Consider the following 25,465-nt stretch of genomic DNA (forward strand, 5'->3'; position numbering starts at 1 on the left):
TGTCCAAGTTCAAAAGATTATGACTCCGTTTTTAAACTTGATCCAATCGATTGAACTCGAAATGATTCACTAAACTCTTCGGTCAAAATAGTATAACCAAATGAGTCAAAACGCAAGCCGAACTCAAACATATAAAAAACAAATTAGGATTGGGAACTATGAAAATTTTGAAGGACTTTAGCTAATAATTTAAAAGAAAGGAACATTAGATCAAAAGCAAAATAAAGGAGGAGACGTGTTGTATCATGTTGGAGGGGTTATTTGATCTATCGTGATTCAAGTAAACTTTGGGCGAGTTGAGTCATATGATCCATTTATTAATTTGGCCAAGTTTGATCCAACACTAACTTGTCAAGTCCTTTTTTTTTTTTTTTTTTTGTGATTTAGTTATTTGGTATCCGAAATTTAATGAACCAACTAATCCAATCTCACGTACAGTCCATTAGGCTAAAAATACTCCATATATCAGGGTTTTTTTATTCGTATGATTCAAATCAAGATAGAGTGAAGGAATCTCATCCACCATCCACAAGTGTAGAGGCGAATGTACTGTTATAGGTACGGGTTCAATTGAACTCATAACTTTTGATATGGAATCTAAATATATGTATAAAAATTTACTAGAATTACAATAAATAGTAGAATTAAATTCATAACTTTAAGATTATAATGAGTTCAAGCTAAAATACTAAAAATTGAACCCATAAAATATAAATCCTCTGCAAGAGTGTTACTTGTGTTTCACATGGAGGACATGAAAAACCAAATGGTATATCCGTACAGATTTTACCCAAAACCTCTTTATCCAAGGACGTGTATGGTTAGGATTATATATCAAAATTATAATCTTTCGATAAAAAGATATAGGAGAAAACTTTAGAAAGAAATAAACATAATATAAGGAAAGAGGGCATCTCTTATTATTCCATATATTGATATGATGATGTAGGAACTACTGCAAAGCGAAGGGAATATATCATAAGTGGACAAGGGAAGAGAAAGTATTCCTTTGACCACCAATGGTTTTTTTCTTCATATTTTTTTTGTCTCTCCCAACTTCTCTTCCAAGTTTTCTCCTTTGATTTTCGAATATTAGCTACGCACATATGGATTCTCTTTGGGATTGTTCTGATTAATTATTTACTTTATTAGATTTGTTAAGGTTCCCTTTGCATTTAATATATCACTGCAGTATTAAAGTTACAACAGGACTAATTAATAACTTATTCCCTAATTCACAGGAATAAGTTCAAATTAAATTAACATTTCTTTTTTAATCCAGTTTAGATAAAAGCTTACTAATGTGTATGGAGTAGTAACATGTACTACTATTTTGTCTATTTGTTGACTGTTTGACAAATACTAGGTGCTTAATCCAGACTACATCCCAAGCTTAATTAAGAGTAAGAATTTTTTTATTGAAGCTATAGTTGGATGCAAAAAAAAAAAAAAAAATGCCCAAAGGCGAACTAGAATTTGTTGCTTTTCCTGTGATGCCTTCTCTGGATTATCTGTTTTTAGGTTTAATTTTTATGCACTAACAATTTTTTTTTATACTATCAGATCATTTTAAAGGTAAATGTAGGTAATAAACATAATAGTGAAATTGGTAACTTTAAAAATAAGGCAAGAAACCTTTAACAATAGATTGAATTGCAAAGATATGTTTAAAGAAATTAATTACACCATCAGTGTAAATAACTTTATTGATTTGTTTTGTTTCATTTTGATTTGTACGGGCAGGCGGGGGGGGGGGGGGTGTACAAGTGTTCGTACAAAAAATCTGGTACTCTTTTATTTTTCAGGAAATAGAATATATAGCATGAATATGGTGTAAATCAAAAGGAAAAGTTATTTCCCTTTCGAATGTAATCTGGAGAATAAATTCTTCATTGTGAAGTTACTATAAATGATAAAAACAAAACTACAGGAAGTGCCAGTGAATATACCATGAAAAAATATCGAGTCCAATTAATATGAGGAGCCATTGCGATGGTGCAAGTAAAAAATTAGTGTTTAGTTAGCTGTATATTGATTCCCTGATGATCATATCAAGCACATTTCTTATCATATATTTGAAGCTGACAGTCACTTAATCGTGGGATGTCCTGAGACACGGAGTTAGGATTTGAAATTTATGTATTCTAAATTTGCTATTAAATTCATAGCTCGTTTTAGTTACTGCGTTCAGATTAAAATATTTTTACATATTTAATAAATTTTAATACAAATATAGAGTCTAAGCAAATGCTACTGAATTCGTCTTAACCGTACTTAAAATTGTAGCTCTCTGGGAAGCCCTAGGGCAACAGTATGATGATGCTTAGTCTCATTTTGGACAATAGGACCCCATGATAATTTGGTGCATGTACTACCAATTTATTTAAAAGCTTAACCCCTTATCTCAACAAGTATGATACTATTCATTATTGAATTATCCCCACCCCATATAAACTAAGGCTCATTTAAATATGTGTGTTTGAGTTTAGAATGTTAAGGAAAGAGAGACACTTATTGAGGTCTCGTTGATTATGGATTGTATCTATAATTTCGACAGTGTTTTTATTAGTATAAAAATGGTGTGCGGGTGATTATTACATACACTAGTGCTTAGTGTTTGTACGACATGTTAAAGAAACGATAAACAAGGGGTATCCTTGCTACTTATCTTTCATACAGTGTATGTTTCTGCTAGCGAAAGAACAATTTATAATACAAATTTTGTGCCAAATGGAGGACTATTTGATTTAATACTATATATTTGGCTATCACTATGTGCTGTTCTAAACCAATTTTGACACATCTAAAAGATCCAGCGGAAAACTATAGGACATCTTTATATATTTTTAATTAATTAGCATATATGATTAAACATGACTTTGTGCTCCTGGCTGCTAGTGTGAATGGGGATCCACACAATGAAAGAGAACTCCCCTGAAACTGTCTAATTAGGCCTCTTTCGACTTGCTTTTTTGCCTTTAACAAATGACAGAATCATGGCAAGTAATGATGTGTTTAAGGGCATAAATTAAAGATGGCATGCTTCATCTTAAAGAAACCTCGATAAAGTAACGTTAACGTTTATTATACACGGAAAAATTGCTGTGTGGAAGAAGGAAACATGATCTTGTACCCATGAAAATGACACAAAAGTTGCCTTTTCTGATCCATTATTTAGAGGGTAACTTAATATATGTGTTATTTATTTTAATAATAATAAATTAGAAGTTTATCTTTCTTTAAGATCATCATTTCCTGATGAGCTCCAACCAAGAATTGGCCCAGTAGAGAAAGATAAGAGGACAAAAATATGGGTCAAATAAGTTCTAAAAATAATTAAAGGGGAAGAGAAGAATCATGCAGTTCATGCTTGGGAAATTTGGATATAATGTATAAGGTTATATACAAAAGGTGAAATTACATGCCATTCTCATTCTTTATCTGTTAATTTGGAGCACATTTGCTGTGAATGGTTAAACAAACTGATCCTCAGCTTTTTACGCATGATTTTAGGGCTTATTCATGCCATGCACATAATGTGCTATTCTTGTGCATGGAACCAAAACCAATGTAAGAATTTTTACTGAACTTGTGAGATTTGGCCAACTTTGTATACTGATCAGAAAGAAAAAATAGCTTGAACCTCCACTCCCACGCCCCAAGTCAGCCGTTTCGAAGAGTAAGTTTGCTACTTCTTGTTTCTTTTGGCTTAGGAGCTGTGATTTAAAATCTGAAGAGTTTTACAAGCTAAAATTGTGGTTCGGGGCAGTAAAGAAAATAAAATACAGTGTCAACGTTGAAATAGAACAACGGGTATTCCATAAAGGACGCTGCTAAAGAATCTGTAATGCCATTTTGAATGGCTGAAAATAAGCAAAACTCTTTATATCTACATTCATTATACAACCTCTAATGTTAGATATTTAAAGAGGAAAACTGGGAATTTAACGCCAAGAAGCAATGTGTTACTAAAGTATATTATTAGACATTGAAAATTTGGAAGAAATCAACCATAGTATGTAATCTATCCTTCATCTCCTCTCGTTCCCCCCGGTTGTCAATGTATAGAACGTACTTTCCTGCATTAGGATTCATCATTAAAATGGAAATATCAGAAATTTCTGCAACATCATTGAAATGCATGTCAAAAGAGATGAAAGAACAAGTTGGTGAGACACATTGATTTTAGACGCACAAGTAGCAAATACAATAGGAGGGAACCGGGATATACACATAAAATGGAACCAAGGAAGTGTTGGGCTGACTGTCATTAACTTTTTTGTTTAAACTAAACAATGAAACGCTTCTCATCAATTGAAGATATTCATGAGGTAATTTCAATAATATCTTACCATCAGATTCAAAACTATGAGGGAAATTAAGCAGGAATAAATGTAACAGTTGGTAAAAGTAGTTGTACTGCATAAATGATATAGTAGAAATTATTCACTGCATCACAATTTTGGTTTTCCGGGGTATGGAACCTCTTCCCGTACATCATTTCTTTCTCTATTATCCCTGATAAAGCATAAAGGCCTGAATCAAGATTCAAGAACTTCGAGGTAGAAGTTGACTAATAAACCTCATTGTCGATGTAGATAAAATCATAAAAGCATCTATACATGTTATCATAAGATTAATTAATGGAAACAAAACTATGGTGATAAATGAGAACATAGGAGACTGAATTAGTTCTTGCTAAAGCCTAAGTTGACGATCGTGCAGGCTAGTGAAAAAATCAGAGCATATCAATATTGCAGGCTCAGTGAAACGTCTTTGAGATTAAGTTGCTGCATCTTTTAGTACCAAAACTATAGCAGTGCAAGAATTTGGCAGGTAACGAAGTTCTACACCGGAAAGGCAGGGAAGTGAGACTCTTTCTTTATCATCTTACGGAAGGAATTTGAAACATCCTAGTCAGCGAAAAAGTAAAACATTCTCCATACCATAACATTGACAATTAAAATCTAAAATAACTATCATACCATTGCCAATGCAGACTGCAGTTATTGCATGCCGAGTATAATCCAGGGCTTGTGCAGTAAACTCGAATGTGCAATAGGTTTTGCCATCAATCCTGCACTACAGAATCATCAGACAATGATCATCAAATAGATATACAGACATCACAGGGTTATGTATAAGCTGATATTAAACAGCATAAACATGATAAAAATAGTAAGCATATAGGGAAGTGTCAACGAAGTGAAAAACATTTGGTGAATTACTGGTTCAAGTGAAAAGTTCAGATATTTCCTAGTGACATCTTTGAAGCATGACAACGAAGGGTCATGTACCGACATAAGGAAATAAGTTAACTTTAGATAGCAGTTGCACAAGTAACTTAACTTTACTCCAATGAAACCAATCAAAGCAATTTATCACCTCAAATCCAAGAATAACTAGAAATTGAATCATGGGAATAGTGAATCAATTTAGCCTGTTGATTCAGAAACCGTTTAAAAATCCATAACAAGAAAAGGTCACCCCTTGCTGAAGCACAGGAAAAATGTTGATCACGATTTCTAGTTTATCTTACATGACATACTATGTCAACCGCTAATCCTTAGTAGATATCCTTCAGGATCTCATAAAATAAGTAGCTTTCGTTAGTCATAAACCAATTAGAAGGACAACAGAGAATGAAGAACTTCATGACGTCAAGTGTTAGAGGGCATTGCATGGTTTTCAAATTTCCAGTAAAATGGAAGTTATTTTTCATTTTTTATCATTTGTTGGTGCTTTTCCAAAAAAGAAAAAAAAAAGAATCACTCTGGTAGAGTAAACCAAAATTCCCTCCTATACCCAATAGAGAGCTATGAGAATATTGGAACATATGATACTGGTCAAAATAGTGCACTAACTCATCTTTGTCACAACATGAACTGCAAAATGTGCCTTTTCAAACAAAGTTCAAGAGAACTTCTGAAAAGAAAGTTCACTGAACTAGAATTAGAATGATGAAATTTCATGACTAGTGGCTCACAGTAAGGAAAAGGATAGAAAGGAAAAAAAGGAGACAGAACTGCAACTTGACTTCTGTGAATCGAGTGTACTGACTTTTTTAATTCTTCCTTTAAGTTCATGGGAAACCGCAACAGGTTCACCCACATTATGACTGTAAGTCTTCCTGTAAGCTAAGAAATGACTTTTGCTTCTTTATTTAAGTTCATGGAAACACATTACTTACACTACTTAATCAACATAGCTGTACAATATGTGGTTTTCCTTCTTGTAAGGCCAAATGCATTTTTAAGCGCACAAATCATCAAACATGTTAACCAATTGATTCGGTCCCGAATGAATATATATATATATATAAAGTGGGTTATATGGAAGATGTTAAGGCTCTGAAAGGTTTATTCAACAGTAACACCAATGATAGTTCAGTACGATAAGCACTCAAAGACCAATTACAGATTTTGAGTGCCGGAAGAAATATCAAACCACACACCTCTGATGCGTCAATCAGTTTTGTTTTCTGAGAAAGCAACTGTAATATCCCATAACTTTTAAACAAGGACACAATGGTCATTTAGCAAACTAATTAAGTTAAAAATAAATAAAAAACAAAGGGAAGTGAGATACAAAAGGGCCGAAGCCCACAGGATGAACTTTAAAATGAGGACACAATGGTCATTTAGCAAACTAACTAAGTTTAAAAAAAAAAGAAAACTTTACAAAGAAGAATGAAGAAAAAGAAAATTTTACTCTTCGTGCTTGTTCGTAATCCTTCTAGCCCAACCTTTCTCTAGTTAAAAGGTTCACTTCTTTTTACAATTTTGGTTGAATTGCTTCTTTTATGTACGCAATCTTATTAGGTTAATTGTTTTTTAAAGATTTAATACCTATGAGAAATATTATGGAAAATTTATATCTTTTTCTGGTTTTGACCAATTCGTTTAGAGTAGAAAAGAATCATATGTAAAGAAAAAGAAAGAAAAAGGGAAGGAAAAAAAAACAGTGTAGTAGTTTGGTTTATGCACAAATTTGAGATAAATTACAATATTAAGAGTTAGTTTGGTATTTCCATGTGATGGAAAGAAACAAGAACTTAAGGTGTTCTTATAATTACTATTGAACAATCTATTAGACTGTTTTGTCGCACAAGATACAAGGAACAAAATTAAGTTCTAAGTAATAAATTAAGTGAATAAATATCAAATTTGCACTTTCAATTGTTTGAGTTGGACGTCAAGATTCCAAAATACTAGTAAAGAAGTTAGAAAGGTTTAAAAATAGAAAGAAAGAAAAAAGAGAATTATATTTATTTAGAGAATAGCTTACGGAGTTGATGGGTAGTAACACTAGACTTATATTGATTTATAGATTTCACACAAATTAGGCGTTTGGATCGATAAGAAGTCAAGCTTTGGCTAGTAGGCATCAAGAGGTGAGTAGTAACCTTACCACAATTTGAATTTCTACAACTAGCATGATTTACATGTGATTTTAACATGAACATATTACCGACTGTTTTGAATTTGTATGTGGGACAAGTCCTTTACTTAATATGATGCCACTATATATATTGGAGATAATTACAATTAATATGAATATTCTCATTGTTACTGAATATGTTTTACCGTTACTTGAGATAAGATTTACCGTTATCGAAATGAAATTACATAATTTGATAAGAACCGAAATGCCCGATATTGTTATAAAATATTTTCTTACGAGTATATACGGATTACAGAGACAAGTATAAATGGGAGTAGACTCTGAAGGATTCCGTAGCTAACGAAGGGTTCATTAGACCTGATACACCTTGTAATTACCGATTATCGTTATAGCCCTCGCTAGTGGAAAGGTAGAACTAGCATACCGTTATCGATTTCCCTCAAGTAGGGACTACCGTTATATTTTATTTCTTGCGAAGAAGTCCACAGTTATACCGATTACATGATCCATTCACTAAAACCTCCCAAATATGAATATTGATATTATACAATATTTACCGAGCTTATTACATGAATTGTCAATTGAATTACAAGTAGACATTCTTATGATATTTTCTGTTTAATATATATACTAGCATGTTTTTTGACTTGTCCCCAATAAAAACAGTTGTGGTTAAGTGTTATTACTCACTGAGGTAGCGACTCATTCCCCGCTAACTTTGGGTTGTGACAAAGTTGGTATCAGAGCTTAGGCTTTAAGTCCTGAGTCATGGAGCAATGTTTAGTAGACTCTGGTTCATGGGTGTGTAGGCGCCCATATTTATGATCTTGAGGCTACTAAGTATTTATGATGTTTTCCCTTCTTTCATTCCTTGATCGTGCGTTGAGATAACTTGAGATTGACTTTGGAGTATTTCTTTCGCAGATGGCTAGGACACGCACACCCTCATCTGCTGGATATGGTGCTGGACGTGGTACTACCCGAGGTGGCGGTCAAGTTGGGGTTCATCAAACTAGAAGACAGGTTGCTCCTCAACCTGAAGTTAGGAACATGGGTCAACCCCAAGCTACTATGCCAAATCAAGTGCAAGAACATGGGGTTCAGGACTCTCCATCACCAGTGCCAACTGTTGTACCTATTGTTACCTTACCTGCAAATGCAGTGGCAAGGTTATTGAATGTGTTAGAGGCATTGGTGCCTACTCAGGGTGGAAGTTCAGCTCCTCAGGCTACTTCACAAACACAAGCATTTGCACAGACTCAAACTTTCGGGAATAAGGAAGTATCCCTACAAGAGTTCGTGAAATTGAAATCACCAAAATTTACAGGTTCTGATAATTCAGCAGATCCTCAAAGTTTCTTGGATGGGACACTTAAGGCATTACGTGCTCTAGCATGTTCTAGCAAGAGAGTTGTGGAGCTAGCATCATACAAACTAGAGGATATGGCCAACACATGGTATGAAACTGTATTGCTAGGAAGGCCAGCAGGAGCAGTACCACTGACATAGGACGAGTTCAGTAAGTTGTTCATGGATCATTTCCTTCCAGACAGCCTGAGGCAAAAATATGCTAGAGACTTCGAGAGATTGGTTCAGACTCCATATATGGATGTGTCAACTTATAACACCAAATTTTGTAATCTGGCTAGATATGCTCCTTACTTAGTGCCTACACAAGAAGCTCGAGTTAAGAGGTTTGTTGATGGGTTAGTTGGTTTTCTATACACTGCAGTAGCCCCACAGATGAAGACTTTATCCTACTCTAATGCAGTCGACTTTTCTAGAAAGATTGAAAACAAGGGACGTGATGAGCGTGTAGCCAGTGATTTACGTAAGAAGGCCAAGATATGAGGGTCTTTCAGTGGCGATTTTAGTAAAAATTGAAGAGTAGGAAATCAGGGACAACAACAACAGGGTTATCAGATAGGGACACATTTGTGTTCAGAGTCCACATTATAGACATGGTACTAGGGGACCATCATCATATGGACATCGTAATTCTGGGCAGATATATGCCACTACTCCAGTATGCCAGACCTGTGGTAGATCACATTTGAGACAATGTCATGTTCTAACTGGAGAGTGCTTTCGGTGTGGCCAGTAGGGACATCACTTGAGGGACTGCCCTCAACCTCCAAGGAATTTCAACTAGGCTTCTATTCAGTCAGTTGCACCTACTCAGACTAATCGTAATACTTTATGTGCTACAGGTACATGAAATAGAGGTCGAGGTGCTGGAGGCCACGCTGTTGTGAATCAAGAACAAGGGAATGCTAGTAGAGGTCAGGTGAGAGTTTTTGCATTTACTAGGCAGGATGCTTAGGCCCCGAATGCAGTGGTTACAGGTATTCTTTCTGACTGTTCCTTTGATGCACTTGCGTTGATTGATCCAGGATCTACTCACTCCTATGTGTCCCCGTACTTTGCTTTGAGGTTTAGTAGACAACTTGAGCTATTGAGTGATCCTTTTCTAGTTTCTACTCCTGTTGGAGAGTCTCTATTAGCTGAATACGTTTATCGTGCTTGTCAAATTCGGGTTGAGGGTAGAGATACTCTCGCTGACCTTATTGTACTTGATATGATTTACTTTGACATGCTGATGGGTATGGATTGGTTATCTTCTTGCTATGCTATCGTCGATTGTCATGAAAAGATAGTTAAGTTTGAGATACCAAACGAACCTAGTTTTATTCTAAATGGGGGTCAGGTTCCAGAGATTTGAAAAATTGTATCTTTTATGAAGGCTCAACGACTTCTGAAGAAAGGTTGCTTGGTTCTCTTAGCTATTGTAAATGACAAAAGAAAGGAAACAATTAGTATAGAAAATGTACCAGTCGTGAGAGAATTTTCTGATGTATTTCCCGAGGATTTACCAGGATTGCCTCCAGTACGAGAAATAGATTTTGGTATTGATTTTCCACCTGGCACACAGCCCATATCGATACCCCCATATCGGATGGCACCGACAGAGTTGAAGGAGCTAAAGCAACAATTACAGGATTTGTTAGATAAGGGTTTTATTAGACCGAGTATATCCCTATGGGGTGCACCAGTAATGTTCGTAAAGAAGAAAGACAGATCTCTCAGAATGTGCATTGACTACAGGCAGTTGAACTAGATGACAATACGCAATAAATATCCTTTGCCTCGTATAGACGACATGTTTGATCATATACAAGGATCTGCTCACTTTTCAAATATTGACCTCCGGTCTTGTTATCATCAGCTTAGAATCAAAGATGAAGATATTTCTAAGTCTACTTTCAAAACTCGATACGGGCACTATGAGTTTCTTGTGATGCCTTTCGAACTGACTAATGCTCCAGCTGCATTCATGGATTTAATGAATAGGGTGTTTAAGCTATTTTTGGATAGATTTGTAGTAGTATTTATTGAAGATATCCTGATATATTCTCGTAGCAGGGAAGAACATGCGAATCATTTGAGGACTGTGTTGCAGACATTACGAGAACATCGACTATATGCTAAGTTATCAAAGTGTGAATTTTGGCTAGACTCAGTAGTATTTCTGGGGCATGTTGTATCCAAAGATGGAATTATGGTAGATCCTAAGAAGACAGAAGCTATGCCGAAATGGCACATGCCTACTTTTCCTACAGAGATTCACAGTTTTTTGGGCTTAGCGGGCTATTACTAGTGCTTTGTGCAGGATTTCTCCAAAATAGCAGCGCCACTAACTAAGCTAACATAGAAAAATGCAAGGTTTCAGTGGATGAAAGAATGTGAGAAGAGCTTTCAAAAACTCAAAATGTGTCTGACAACTGCACCCATATTAGCCTTATCATCGGGTTCAAGAGGATTTACGGTGTTTTGTGATGCATCGAGGGTGGGATTAGGATGTGTTCTCCTGCAAAATGGTCGTGTTATAGCTTATGCTTCGAGACAATTGAAAAAGCACAAGCAAAACTACCCTACACATGATTTGGAGATGGTTGCAGTGGCATTTGCTCTAAAAATTTGGAGGCATTACCTATACGGTGAAATTTGTGAGATTTATACTGACCATAAGAGTTTGAAGTACATTTTTCAGCAGAGGGATCTTAATCTTCGGCAGCGTCGGTGGATGGAACTACTCAAGGACTATGACTGTTCTATTTTGTATCATCCTGGAAAAGCCAATGTGGTGGCTGATGCATTGAGTAGAAAATCTATGGGGCGTTTGGCACATATAGCTCCTACAAAGAGACTTTTGGCCAAAGATATTCAGAGACTAGAAGGTGAAGGTATCAGATTTAGTAAAGGAATTGTTGGCTTGTGCTCACGCTAAGTCTTTATTAGTTGAGCGCATTAAGGCCACCCAATATGAGGATGGGCGATTTTGGAAGTACAGAGATGAGGCCTTCGTTGGTAAAAGCAAGGATATGATTTTTGAAAGTGATGGTGTTCTTGGAATGGGTGACAGGCTATGTGTCGCAGACGTAGATGAGTTGAGGCATGCTATTCTTATAGAAGCTCACAACTCTAGATACACTATACATCCTGGATCCACAAAAATGTATCATGACCTAAAGCAATTTTATTGGTGGGAAGGTATGAAGAAAGATGTTACTAACTTTGTTTCTAATCATTTGACTTGTCAGCAGGTCAAGGCTGAGCATCAGCGACCAGCAGGACTACTACAACAAATTGAGATTCCACAGTAGAAATGGGAAAGAATTACCATGGATTTTGTGACTGGCCTACCCTTTACTCTTAGAGGTTATGATTATGTGTGGGTAATTATAGATCGACTGACAAAATCAGCACACTTTTTGCCAGTGAAGACTATATATGGTGGAGTGAGGTATGCACAGATATTTATGAACGAAATCGTCCGACTTCACGGAATTCCAATATCCATCATCTCTGATAGAGGATCACAATTTACCTCACATTTTTGAAAATCTTTTCAAGAAGCATTGGGTACACGAGTAGATCTTAGTACTGCATTTCATCCACAAATAGACGGGCAGTCTGAACGTACTATACAGATCTTGGAGGATATGTTGAGAGCTTGCATTCTTGAGTTTGGAGGTAGTTGGGATGCTTATCTACCTTTAACTGAATTTGCTTACAATAATAGCTTCCAGTCCAGTATTCAAATGGCACAGTACGAAGCATTGTATGGTAGAAGATATCGTTCTCCTATCGGATCGTTTGAAGTTGGTGAGACTAACTTATTGGGATCCAACTTAGTACAAGAAGCTATTGACAAGGTCTGATTGATCAGACAATGATTACTCACAGCTCAAAGTAGACAAAAGTCTTATGCTGATAAGAGAAGAAGAGATTTAGTATTCACAATTGGGGACAAAGTGTTCCTACGAGTCTCCCCTATGAAAGGTGTGATGCGGTTTGGGAAAAGAGGCAAGTTGAGCCCCAGGTTTATAGGACCGTATGAGATACTAGACCGAGTGGGAGCTGTGGCTTATCGTTTGGCACTTCCTCCCGGTTGTCTTTTATGTCTCAATGCTAAGGAAATGTATATTAGACTCATCTCAGGCATTTGAAGCACCTACTATACCGCTTGATGAGAAGTTGTCTTACGAGGAGGAACCGATGGCTATTGCTGATAGGCAAGTAAGAAAGCTACGGTCAAAAGAAATTGAGTTCGTAAAAGTTTTATGGTGAAATCATACAGTTGAATAAGTTACTTGTGAAATAGAAGATGCTATGCGAGTCAAGTACCCCCATTTATTTCAGTCTACAGATACTGACTTGAGTTAAATTCGGGGACCCAATTTTTATAAACTGGGGAGGATGTAATATCCCATAACTTTAAAACAAGGACACAATGGTCATTTAGCAAACTAATTAAGTTTAAAAAAAATAAAGGGAAGTTAGATGCAAAAGGGTCGAAGCCCACCAGATGAAAATCTGGCAAAAAGTAAAAGAAAAACGAGAGGTTAAAGGGAAATGGTACGCAACAGACAACAGAGAAAAGATATTTGGGTGAAATCCTAATAAAAAAAAAAACTTTACAAAGAAGATAGAAGAAAAAGAAGGTTTTACTCTTGGTGTTTGTTCGTATTCCTTCTAGCGCAACCTCTTCTCTAGTTAAAAGGTTCACTTCTTTCTACAATTTTGGTTGAATTGCTTCTTTTGTCTAGACAATCTTATTAGGTTAAATTTTTTTAAAAGATTTAATACCTATGAGAAATATTATGGAAAATTTATATCTTTTTCTGGTTTTGACCAATTCTCTTAGAGAAGAAAAGAATCACATGTAAAGAAAAAGGGAAGGAAAAAAAACAGTGTAGTAGTTTAGTTTATGCTTAAATGGATATATATATATATATATCGACCTTTATCAAATTTGAGATAAATTACAATATTAAGAGTTAAAATTTGAGATAAATTACAATATTAAGAGTTAGTTTGGTATTTTCCTCTGATGGAAAGAAACAAGAACTTAAGGTGTTCTTATAATTACTATTGAACAATCTATTAGTCTATTTTGTCGCACAAGATACACGGAAAAAAAATTTAGGTTTTGAGTAATAAATTAGGTGAATAAATATCAAATTTGCACTTTCAATTGTTTGAGTTGAACGTCAAGATTCCAGAATGCTAGTAAAGAAGTTGGAAAGGTTTAAAAATAGAAAGAAAAGAAAAAAGAGAATTATATTTATTTAGAGAATAGATTACGGAGCTAATGGGTAGTAACACTAGATTTATATTGATTTATAGATTTCATACAAATTGGGAATTTGGATCGATAAGAAGTCGAGCTTTGGCTAGTAGGCATCAAGAGGTGAGTAGTAACCTTACCACAATTTGGGTTTCTACAACTAGCATGATTTACATATGATTTTAACATGAACATGTTACCGACTGTTTTGAATTTGCATGTGGGACAAGTCCTTTACTTGATATGATGCCACTATATATATTGGTGATAATTATAGTTAATATGAATATTCTCATTGTTACTGAATATGTTTTACCGTTATTTAAGAAAAGATTTACTCTTATCGAAACGAAATTACATGATTTGATAAGAACCGAAATGCCCGATATTGTTATAAAATATTTTTCTATGATGGAAAGAAACAAGAACTTAAGGTGTTCTTATAATTACAATTGAACAATCTATTAGTCTATTTTGTCGCACAAGATACAGGGGGAAAAAATTAAGTTTTGAGTAATAAATTAGGTGAATAAATATCAAATTTACACTTTCAATTGTTTGAGTTGGACGTCAAGATTCCAGAATGCTAGTAAAGAAGTTGGAAAAGTTTAAAAATAGAAATAAAGAAAAAAGAGAATTATATTTATTTAGAGAATAGATTACGGAGTTGATGGGTAGTAACAATAGACTTATATTGATTTATAGATTTCACACAAATTGGGCATTTGGATCGATAAGAAGTCGAGCTTTGGCTAGTAGGCATCAAGAGGTGAGTAGTAACCTTACAGCAATTTGGGTTTCTACAACTAGCATGATTTACATATGATTTTAACATGAACATGTTACCGACTGTTTTGAATTTGCATGTGGGACAAGTCCTTTACTTGATATGATGCCACTATATGTATTGGTGATAATTACAGTTAATATGAATATTCTCATTGTTATTGAATATGTTTTACCATTATTTAAGAAAATATTTACCGTTATCGAAACTAAATTACATGATTTGATAAGAACCGAAATGCCCGATATTGTTATAAAATATTTTCTTACGAGTATATATGGATTACAGAGACAAGTATAAATGGGAGTAGACTTTGAAGGATCCCTTAGCTAACGGCAGGTTCGTTAGACCTGGTGCACCTTGTAATTATCGATTACCGCTATAGCCCTCGCTAGTGGGAAGGTAGAACTAGCATACCGTTACCGATTTTCCTCGAGTAGGGACTACCGTTATATTTGTCTTCTTGCGAAGAAGTCCACAATTATACTGATTACATGATCCATTCATTGAAACCTCCCAAACATGAATATTGATATTATACAGTATTTTCCGAGCTTATTACCGAATTGTCAATTGAATTATATTACATGAAAAACATGATGAGACTAATTATTGTTTATTGTTTCTGAAAGGGCATTCTTATGATATTTTCTGTTTAATATATATACTAGCATGTTTTCTGACTTGTCCCCAATAAAAACGGTTGTGATTAAGTGTTATTATTCACTGAGCTAGCGACTCATTCCCCGCTAATTTTTTTTTACAGAGACGGCAGCTGACGCGGGCGAGGGTTTCGTTAATTAGAGCGCACAACTTGATAGTTCTTGGTGAGCCTCGCACTTGTTCGCGTGGGCGGATTCTTTATTTATTATTATGGTCTTTTCATTGAACTCTTAGAGTCGCTCTATAGTCATTCTTTTAGTGTCATGAGTATTCTTTTGTTATTATAGACTCATGTTGAGTATTACTCTTTCTTATCAAAGTTGGAGATAAATTAATATTTCTAGTTGTTAGTGAGTGGACTATTAATGGTACATATTTGTTTTGGTTAATTGATAAAGTTATTATTGTTTGGATTGATATTAGGATGTTTGGTTGTTGATTTGAGACATGAAATTGTTTTTGGACAGTCCAAAAACAGGGAAAATTCTGTCCGATTTTCTATAAAATACCGATGAGGCTTACTTGGGGACACTTGCTCCTAAGTGTCGGTCATGATCCTAAATTGGGTCGTGACAACAACACTAAAAACTTCTTTATTAAAATTTCAGCAACCTGCAGTATGAATAGTTCTGGTGAGGATTGATGACTGATGAGTGCCACAATCAAAAATTAATATGCAATTCATTAAAAATATAAATACATCGCGGAGCAAAATAATCCAAAGCAGTCAAACAGTTATATGGAATCAGCTAAAGTGAAATGTTTTGCAGGGAACATAGCCTTCTTTCATGTAATTATCTGGGATAATAATCTAGCATTTCAACAAACCTGTTTTGGTGAACCAAAATCTCGTATGTCCTCTTTACTGCTTGGTATCACATTTACACTAACACTTTCCAGTGGTTCAATAACATCTTTGAAAACTTTATCTTCACCTTCAACAACTTCCTGGGCGAGGGTAAAAAATAAAGATAGTTAAAGCAAAACTGAGTCAATGGATAAGACTTGTTTTATTTATAAGTGGGATAAGTAGTCCAAAAATTGAAAGTTGCAACTATAGAATATTTTTAAAAATTAGTGGAATTATATAAAAGGTGACTAAAATTTTCAAAATGGTATTTATGGACTGAAGATCCAAAATTGCTAAACCAACAAATGTAGCTCCATACTCCAGTTTCTCCAGCAAATTTTTAACACAACTATGACATAGGAACAAAAGACAGCCGTAAAAAGAAAAACAATAGAGAACATTACAGCCATCAAGTTCAGAATGACCCGTCACCCAAAAGGATTAGAGGAAAGAGTATCCATCCTTCTTGTATGTGACATGCAGAAATCCCTTCTTACTTTCTGCAGCAACTGAGCCATGTCAAAGTGTGTACTCTTAAGATATCAGCCATTAAAATTTCAAGAATCTACAGTATACATGAGAGATAAATGTGTGAGATACATCAGAACTCCTTTTGACTAGGGAAGTAAAAGGTTAAGACACTGCACGAAGACTTTTACATGATGTTAGTGTCTGATAAGTCATCAGCAAAACGGGGCAATTGTTGATCCCATTGCAAGAATCTGATGCCTCTCAAGTCTATCTATAAGGAAACAAATACAGGAAAGTAGTGACTGGTCCAGGTTTGGTGACAAAAGGTCAATCAGCATAGCAGAAGCTGATGTACTGCCAGTACTATTCCCACATCTTATACGCAGAACAAGAACCGCTATTATGAGCATATCAGGAATCTGGGATGACACCTAATTCAAGCTCAAAGACCTTAAAATGCAAGGTCATCCAACAAGCAACATCTCAGTTCATGGATGCAAAGGTGTTAATATCAACAAAGACATGCATTATTACTAAAGGTGTCTCTTCAAAGTAGAATTTAGTTTACTTCAAAATCCTTTACAAGGCAGCAATTTTGAATTCACTTTCATTTATCAGTAAGAAATTATATCCTCTACCTGGAAGTAGATTCCCCTCACGCTCCTCAAGAAAGCAGATTAAAGTGAACCGAATTAATCTATATTATATAAAAACCAGTGGAGATTACACTGTTGAACTAAACAACCCTGCTTTGAGCAGCATAAGACTATTCACTCGGGTAAATTGGATCCTGCAAAGAAGTCTACAGGACCTATGAAACTGTGTACTCTTCCTTCACTTTGCAATAGGACTGTTATCATAAAAAATAAAAGATTGAGCTTAATGCTCAATCATGCATCTTATTGGTCAAGGCCTTAGTTAGAGGGATCTAATTACTTGACAGCTTGATTCTTTTGTTAAAGAAAAGGAGGAAAGTAGTCTAACCTTGGCAAGAGGAAGTGGAAGTTTCTGTCACATGCTCTGACCTGATAACACAGTCAGGGCCCCTACGGTTATGGCCAGGGACAAAGCTAGTGTTCTACGTACGGGTTCAGCATAACCCAGTAGCTATGATCCATACTATGTATTTGTATTAAAAACTCACTCAATATGTAGAAATAATTTATTCAGAAACTAGTAAAGTGCCTTTACTAGAATCCGGAACCCATAAACTCAAAATCTTGGCTCCAGGCCTCAGGCCTCTGGTTATGGCCATTCCTAAACCATGCCAGCTGATGCATCACAGTCATTTTTGTAAATGAAGAAGAGGAACTTTAATAAAGGGGATATTTTGTCAGTGCTAAGCAAGATTGAAGAAGAATAGGGAACGGTACCTGAGATGATGCATTTGGCAAGTGTGGATGACATGGACGGTATGTTTTTGCAGTTACACCATCTCTCGAAATAATAACCAAAACCTGCAAAATCATAAACAAAGATATGCATGGCATTCTTTAGCCAATCAGATTTATGTGATTGACCGTGGACGTTTCAATGAGGTAATACCAAATAAAATCTAGCAAACCCGTCGCCAATTCAGCAGCATAAATGAAAATGACCTTCTCTACAGTACCTTACAATGTCGCTGACGGTGAAGTGAAGTCCCAGCAAAAGGAGTGTCTTTGCCACGCGTCCCCCAGAAAGAAGAAAACAGTTGGTTTCAGTTTCTTCAATCTTCACATAACCCGCAGGCCATAAAAACCCCTCTCAATTTTGATAGGTCATGTGCCCTGTTATATTTTGATGATCTAACAAACTTAATGATAAGAACCAGATGGGGAACCTGTTATACACATCCTTAGGGTTCATGAATAACAAGTCTCAAGTCGGCTATAAATTCCAACAATCAAAGTCAAAGAGACGTCAGAGGGAACAGATGGACATCAGTTCTCTTGCTAACTATACCAATCAACTGCTCACAGCTGTAAAGTTGCTGTAACTGTTTCTCTGCACACACGCAACAGTGTGAACAGTGCAGCAGCCACTTTATGGGACATGCCTTGTACCAGATATTGCTTGCATTATCCAAGTGACATCACTTGGATATTATTAACATGAAGCAATGAAGAAAACGTACATTTGCACATTCCAGAATTAATCAAATCTTCTCTCAAGTATGTTGTTATCTTGCAAGTGATTTTCAGGCTTCAAGAACAAAGAACAACATAACAAAAGACCAGTTTCCAGCATTGTGTTATTATATGTCCCTAGTTGTGTTGCACCTTTGTTAGAATGATTTACTTGTAATTCCTACTTAGCTTAGCTAGAAGCATTGTGTAGGAAACCAATTATAAAATCATAAACCTTGTGTTTGTGTCTTGGCTAGAGTTAGTCGAGTTATGAACTTTGTAATAGAGTTATTACAAAGAGGCTTGTAATAGAGTTATTACAAATGAGTGAGGGATTAAAAGTTTAATTCCTAGGCTACAATAGGTTGTAATCTAAAAGTTGCTCGGTTAGTAAAGTTGAAATCCTACAAGTGTAGGTCTTGGTTTTTAATCCCGTGAGTTGGGAGTTTTCCACGTAAAACTCTGCTGTGTCATTTCCCTATCCCTTATTGTGCGTATTCTGTGGGAACTGATAGAGAACCAGGTTCTCTATACAGTTTGGTGGACCCTAAGGTTCTATCAATTGGTATCATAGCAGGTTCTTTCTATCAGGCTAACACCTAGAAAGGATCCAAATGGCTGCTCCACCAAACTTTGAAGAACGTTAATCAACCTACAGACCACCAAGATTCAATGGACAGTACTATGGATGGTGGAAGACAAGGATGCATGATTTTATCATGGCTGAAGATTCAGAGCTCTGGGATGTTATCTGTGATGGACCCTTCATCCTTATGAAGACCATTGGCGAACCAACAGTGACAGTTCCCAAGACAAGGAAGGAATACAACGATGTTGACCGCAAAGCTATAGAGAAGAACTTTCGGGCAAAAAAGATCCTCACCTGTGGCATTGGACAAAACGAATACAACAGGATCTCTGCCTATCAATCAACCAAGGAGATATGGGAAGCTCTCCAAATGGCACATGAAGGAACAACTCAAGTTAAGCAATCGGAGATCGACATGCTCACCACTGAGTATGAATTCTTCAGGATGAAGGATGATGAATCCATTCAAGACATGCACACTCGATTCACCTCCATCATCAATGAGCTTCACTCTCTAGGAGAAATCATTCCAAGGAACAAACTTGTTAGGAAAATACTAAGTGTACTATTTGATTCTTGGGAAAGCAAGGTCAATGCTATCATTGAGGCAAAGGATCTGCAAAAGCTAACCATTAATGAACTTATTGGAAATATGAAGACATATGAAATGAAGAAAAAGAAGGACCATGAAAGAAGAGAACCCAAGAAGGAGAAGAACATGGTTCTCAAGGCTGACAATAATGACTCAAGTGGTGAGGATACCGATATGGCTTACCTGACAAAGTGATTTCAGAAATTGGTTCGCAGGAATTGAGGTATTCCAAAAAGGGGCAGCTCCAACAAGCCAAGAGGGTATGACTTATGTCATAAATGCGGAAAGCAAGGACACTTTATCAAGGACTATCCTCTCCTCAAGAAAGACTAGTACAAGCACAACACAGACAAAGCAACCAAGAGGAACCCGATTCCTGATAAAAGATTCAAGAGAAAAAAAGCCGCTGACAATGTTGTAAAACAAGCTCTTGCTGCATGGGGAGATTCTTCCAGTGAAGATGATGCACAAGGTGATACCTCCATGATGGCAGTTAAATGTGAAGCAGCTGAATATGACTCTATCTTTGCCCTGATGGAAAAATCTGACGATGATGAAGATAATGATGATGATGAGGAAGTAGTGAAAGGAAGTAGCCAAAAATGGTACATGGATAGTGGTTGTTCCAAACACATGACTGGAAGCATCGATGATTTTCTTTCACTCAAAGTCCTGTAAGGAGGGAGTGTGTCCTTTGTCAATGGTAAAAAAGAGATACATTCTGGGAGTAGGAATAGTTGAGAAAACACTCACTCACTCAATTAAAAATGTGTATTATGTGAATGTCTTGAAATATAGCCTACTGAGCGTCTCTCAAATCTGCGATAAAGGAAACAAAGTGAAATTATTATCAAAAATCTGTGCAGTCACAAATCTTGTGACTGATGAAGTGGTCTTGATGGCTAAAAGATACAAAAATATTTATGTTGCTGATTTTGAGTCCTTGCACAATAGAGATCTCATATGTCTTAGTGTTGTTGATGATGATGCTGAACTATGGCACACAAGATTGGGACATGCAAGTTTAACGTTGCTGAACAAATTAGTCAAGAAGGACCTAGTTCGTAGGCTGCCTAAGTCAAGTTTCAAAGATCACAAGGTGTGTGATGCATGTGTGAAAGGAAAGCAAGTCAGGTCCTTATTCAAGACTAAAAAGGATGTAAGCACCTCAAGGCCACTTGTTCTCCTTCATATGGTTCTGTGTGGACCTATGAGAGTTCCAAGTAAAGGAGGAAAGAGGAACATTTTTGTCATAGTGGATGACTACTCCAGATTCACCTGGACTTTGTTCCTCAGAACCAAGGATGAAACTTTTCCAGTGTTTGCTGCCTTTGTGAAGAAGATTCAAGTGAAGATGAGCCATAATGTTGTGAGTATAAGATCTGATCACGGCACAGAGTTCGACAATGCAAAATTCGACGAATTCTGTGCTGAAAATGGTATATGTCATAATTTTTCAGCTCCAAGAACACCTCAACAAAATGGTGTTGTGGAAAGGAAAAATAGGACTCTTGAAGACATGGAAAGAACAATGCTTATTGACAGTGGGATTGCAAAAAAGCTTCTGGGCAGAGGCAGTCAACACTGCATACTACTTAGAGAATAGGTGCATGATTAGGCCTTCCTTGAACAAAACCCTGTATGAACTATTGAACGGGAGAAAGCCCAAGCTAACACATTTGAGGACATTTGGTTGCAAATGTTTCGTCCTCAATAACGGGAAGGAAGCACTAGGAAAATTCGATGCCAAAAGTGATGAAGGAATCTTTCTTGGCTATTCATCACAAAGCAAAGCTTACAAGGTCTACAAAAAAAGAACTCAATGTCTTGAGGAAAGCATACATGTCATCTTTGATGAATTACACCACATATGTGGGAAAGATTCACCTGATAGGATTGATCAAGACGGAGAGCAGTCAAAGGTACTTGGTGAAGTCATTGATATGGCAAATGGAAAAGCTGTCATAATGAGTCAGGTCAAGGAATCAAATGAAGATGGTACAGTTGTACCTCCATTTGATATAGAGGAACCTAGTCCCTCCATCACAACAACTGAAGCGGAAAACAGAGTCGTCGATGTCGTACAAGGAACCCCTGATGCTGAGCGAAGAAGTAGCACTCCTGTCTACAATGGATCTCACTCAGAGGAACCTGGATCCTCTCATAATGAGAATCAGGTGTCCAACTGGAAACACAAGAGTTCACATCCTCTTCAAAATGTGATCTCTCCCCTTGACTTAAGGATTCAAACCAGATCAAAGTCAAGAAATTCACTTGCCTTCTCAGTCTTTCTCTCCCAAATTGAGCCTAAAAATATCAAGGAAGCATTGAAAGATACTGATTGGATTACTGCTATGCAAGATGAACTTCATCAATTTGAGAGGAACAATGTATGACACTTGGTTCCTCAACCATCAGACATAACTGTTATAGGAACTAGGGTGGTGTGTTTAGAAACAAACTTGATGAGTTTGGTAACACAACAAGAAATAAGGTAAGGTTAGTAGTTCAAGGATACAATCAAGAAGAAGGGATCGACTATGATGAAACATTTTCTCCAGTTACTCGAATGGAAGCCATCAGAATCCTCATTGCCTTTGCATCTCATATGGAAATCAAATTGTTCCAAATGGATGTCAAAAGTGTATTTCTGAATGGATATCTAAAGTAGAAAGTCTTTGTCAAACACCACCTAGTTTTGAATGTCATGAACATCTTGAAGATGTATTCAAACTTGATAGGACATTATATGGACTGAAGTAGGCCCCTCATGCATGGTATGAAAGGTTGTCCAAATTTCTCCTTGAAAATGGCTTTCCTAGAGGAAAAATTGACAACACCCTATTTCTGAAGAAACGGGGGAGGAACCTGATCATTGTGCAAATCTATGTTGACGACATCATCTTTGGTGTAACAAATGATTCCCTGTGTGAAGAGTTTGCAAAGCTTATAGGAAGTGAGTTTGAAATGAGCATGATGGGGGAATTAAATGTTTTCTTGGGACTACAAGTTAAGCAAACTCCTTAGGGCACGATGATAAGTCAACATAAGTACATTAAAGAGATCCTAAAGATATTTGAGATGGAAAGTTCAAAAATCATTGATACCCCTATTGCCACTGCTACTCGTCTAGACATGGATGAATCTGGTTCTCCTATGAATGAAACCATATACAGAGGTATCATTGGTTCACTCTTATATCTCACAGCTAGTAGACAAGATATTGTATTCAGTGTGGGATTATGTGCTAGGTTTCAATCTAGTCAAAGGAATCTCATCTGAAGGCCGCCAAGAGAATTCTACGGTATCTCAAAGAAACGCAGGACCTGGCTCTCTACTACCCTTCAGGAGACAATTTCGACTTGATTGGATAAGTTGACGCTGATTATGTTGGTTATCTGGTGGATAGAAAAAGAACTTCTGGCATGGCACATTTTCTGGGATCGTGTCTGATTTCATGGGGTACAAGGAAACAAAACTTTGTGGCTCTTTCAACTGTAGAAGCTGAATATGTGGTGTCGCACCCCGTTTTCTCGCGAAAGCAGGTTTCAACGTGTGAAAACTCTTTTAAATGGGTATTAAAAGAGAAGAGTCGCCACCTAATAATTTTTAAGGTGCGTTAGAGCACCTATTTACAAATAACTCTGTTTTAACTAGTCAACGCCACCAAAGATCGGGTAAGGGCTCAAATTACCTCAAAGAGAAGTTGTTAGGCACTTTTTGAGGTCCACAACTGTGGGTCCTAACGAACTTTAAACTATGTGGATTATATAATTAGACTGAATGATCAAATAAATAAAGGGAAATTTAGAAATCGAAGAGTCTTATTAGGGCATGTGAGAATCAGCACACATCTTAATGACTACATAGATACAACTAAATTGATCTATGTTAAATGACTAAGTGTAAATAACAAATACATAAAGAAAGTAGGGGGGGTCCTAAGTTTTTTAGCCTAAAGGATCACCCCATGTAACATAAATAATATTTAGCAACTCCTTTGAGGTAGGAGTTGCTCATATTATTCAGCGAGCACAGACTATCATCTCCTGCTACCAATTACTATGTTGAAATTGTTTTCTTAAAAGCGTTCTAATTCAATTCTAAGTCGTGCCCTATGTGTGCACTACCCGTCCCACGCCTATGGTCCAGGAGGCTTTGGACCTACTATTTAGGTAGTTCTAGACTTTACTTAGGTTTCTCAAAATGATAAAACTAGTCGCACATCCAAAACAAGTAGGACTGCACATAATAGCAACGAGTGGCTCATGTTAGCCTCCACACATAGCAACAAAGGCACGTAAACAGATTTCAGATTATGCAGTGAAGAGTCGTGAGCAATTTTAGAATTAAGATGTATGAAAGTCGTTTAAACATATAGGCATGGCTTCTATGTGACCACATGGCTTAATAAAATCTCATGGGCAGTGTTGCTACTCAGATTATCAAAATTATAGATTATAAGTGTTATTAAAGTCTATAGATATGATCTCTAGGTGATACGCGTCTGGGCAGTGAAGACATTGAAAAAAAACTCAGAATTACTAATTTTGATCCTATTGGTATGTTTTCTAAGCGAGTAGTACTATCCTATAGGCATGCTCTCTAGTAGTTGATATTCAAACACAGATTCGTCATGCTTATTCCTATATGCATGTTGTCTAGGTGGGCAGTATGACAAGAACAACAAAACAGTAATTTGATTAGTCAATTAAGGCCCTATAGACATGGTATCTAGATGAATATCAATGGAAGCCGATCTTAATTATTTCACACGATCCTAGAGGCATGTTATCTAACAATCACACAAGAATAGCACAAGTTGGGCAAATAATCCATGATATTTGAATCCTATAGGCATACTATCTAATATTGTATAGAAATAAAGCATGTGAACAAGGGAAATACTTATATTTTAGACATGCTTATGATGTTAGCAGGTAACACATTTAAGTTCTTATAGGCATGCCTTCTGTCAGTGTATAGAAAATAGAGCATGTCAAACAAAGTAATAAGTAAAGCAATTAAATCCTATAGGCATGCTTTCTACCCATCCATGTAAGAATTAAAGTGCATTATCCCCCTTTTCACTAATTTCCCATCTGTTTTGTTTATAAATTATTATAAGCACAAAATAATGAATGCAAGTGCAAATATTACATACTGAAGGACTACAAGCCCAATAACAGAGCAGGCCCAAAAGAGAAATAACCAAGTACTGCTTGAGCCTTCAGCAAGCTCACTTTTCACGCTAATAGTAGACCCAGATCCAAGCACACCTCAAACATGAGAGTGTATCAATTGCACAACTCGGGGCCACACATGGGCTTATACCGGGCCTAGATGAATGAACCATACATGGCAACCAAT

The 25,465-nt window shown here is 36.3% G+C and overlaps 1 protein-coding gene and 1 pseudogene across 1 annotated transcript; one reads left to right on the forward strand and one right to left on the reverse strand.

Moving 5' to 3' along the window:
- Positions 1 to 3,981: 3,981 nt before the first annotated feature.
- LOC142179841 (psbP-like protein 1, chloroplastic) lies at positions 3,982 to 18,842 on the reverse strand (annotated as a pseudogene).
- Positions 18,843 to 19,633: 791 nt separating this feature from the next.
- On the forward strand, positions 19,634 to 23,122 carry LOC107784042 (uncharacterized). The gene is made up of 5 exons (XM_075250726.1): positions 19,634 to 20,255; positions 20,445 to 20,714; positions 20,962 to 21,534; positions 21,641 to 22,485; positions 22,859 to 23,122. The coding sequence occupies exons 1-5, from the start codon at positions 19,634 to 19,636 to the stop codon at positions 23,120 to 23,122; spliced, it is 2,574 nt and encodes an 857-aa protein (XP_075106827.1).
- Positions 23,123 to 25,465: the final 2,343 nt, after the last annotated feature.

This window comes from Nicotiana tabacum, chromosome 4, assembly GCF_000715075.1.
Source record: "Nicotiana tabacum cultivar K326 chromosome 4, ASM71507v2, whole genome shotgun sequence".
Classification (NCBI taxonomy): Eukaryota; Viridiplantae; Streptophyta; class Magnoliopsida; order Solanales; family Solanaceae; genus Nicotiana; species Nicotiana tabacum.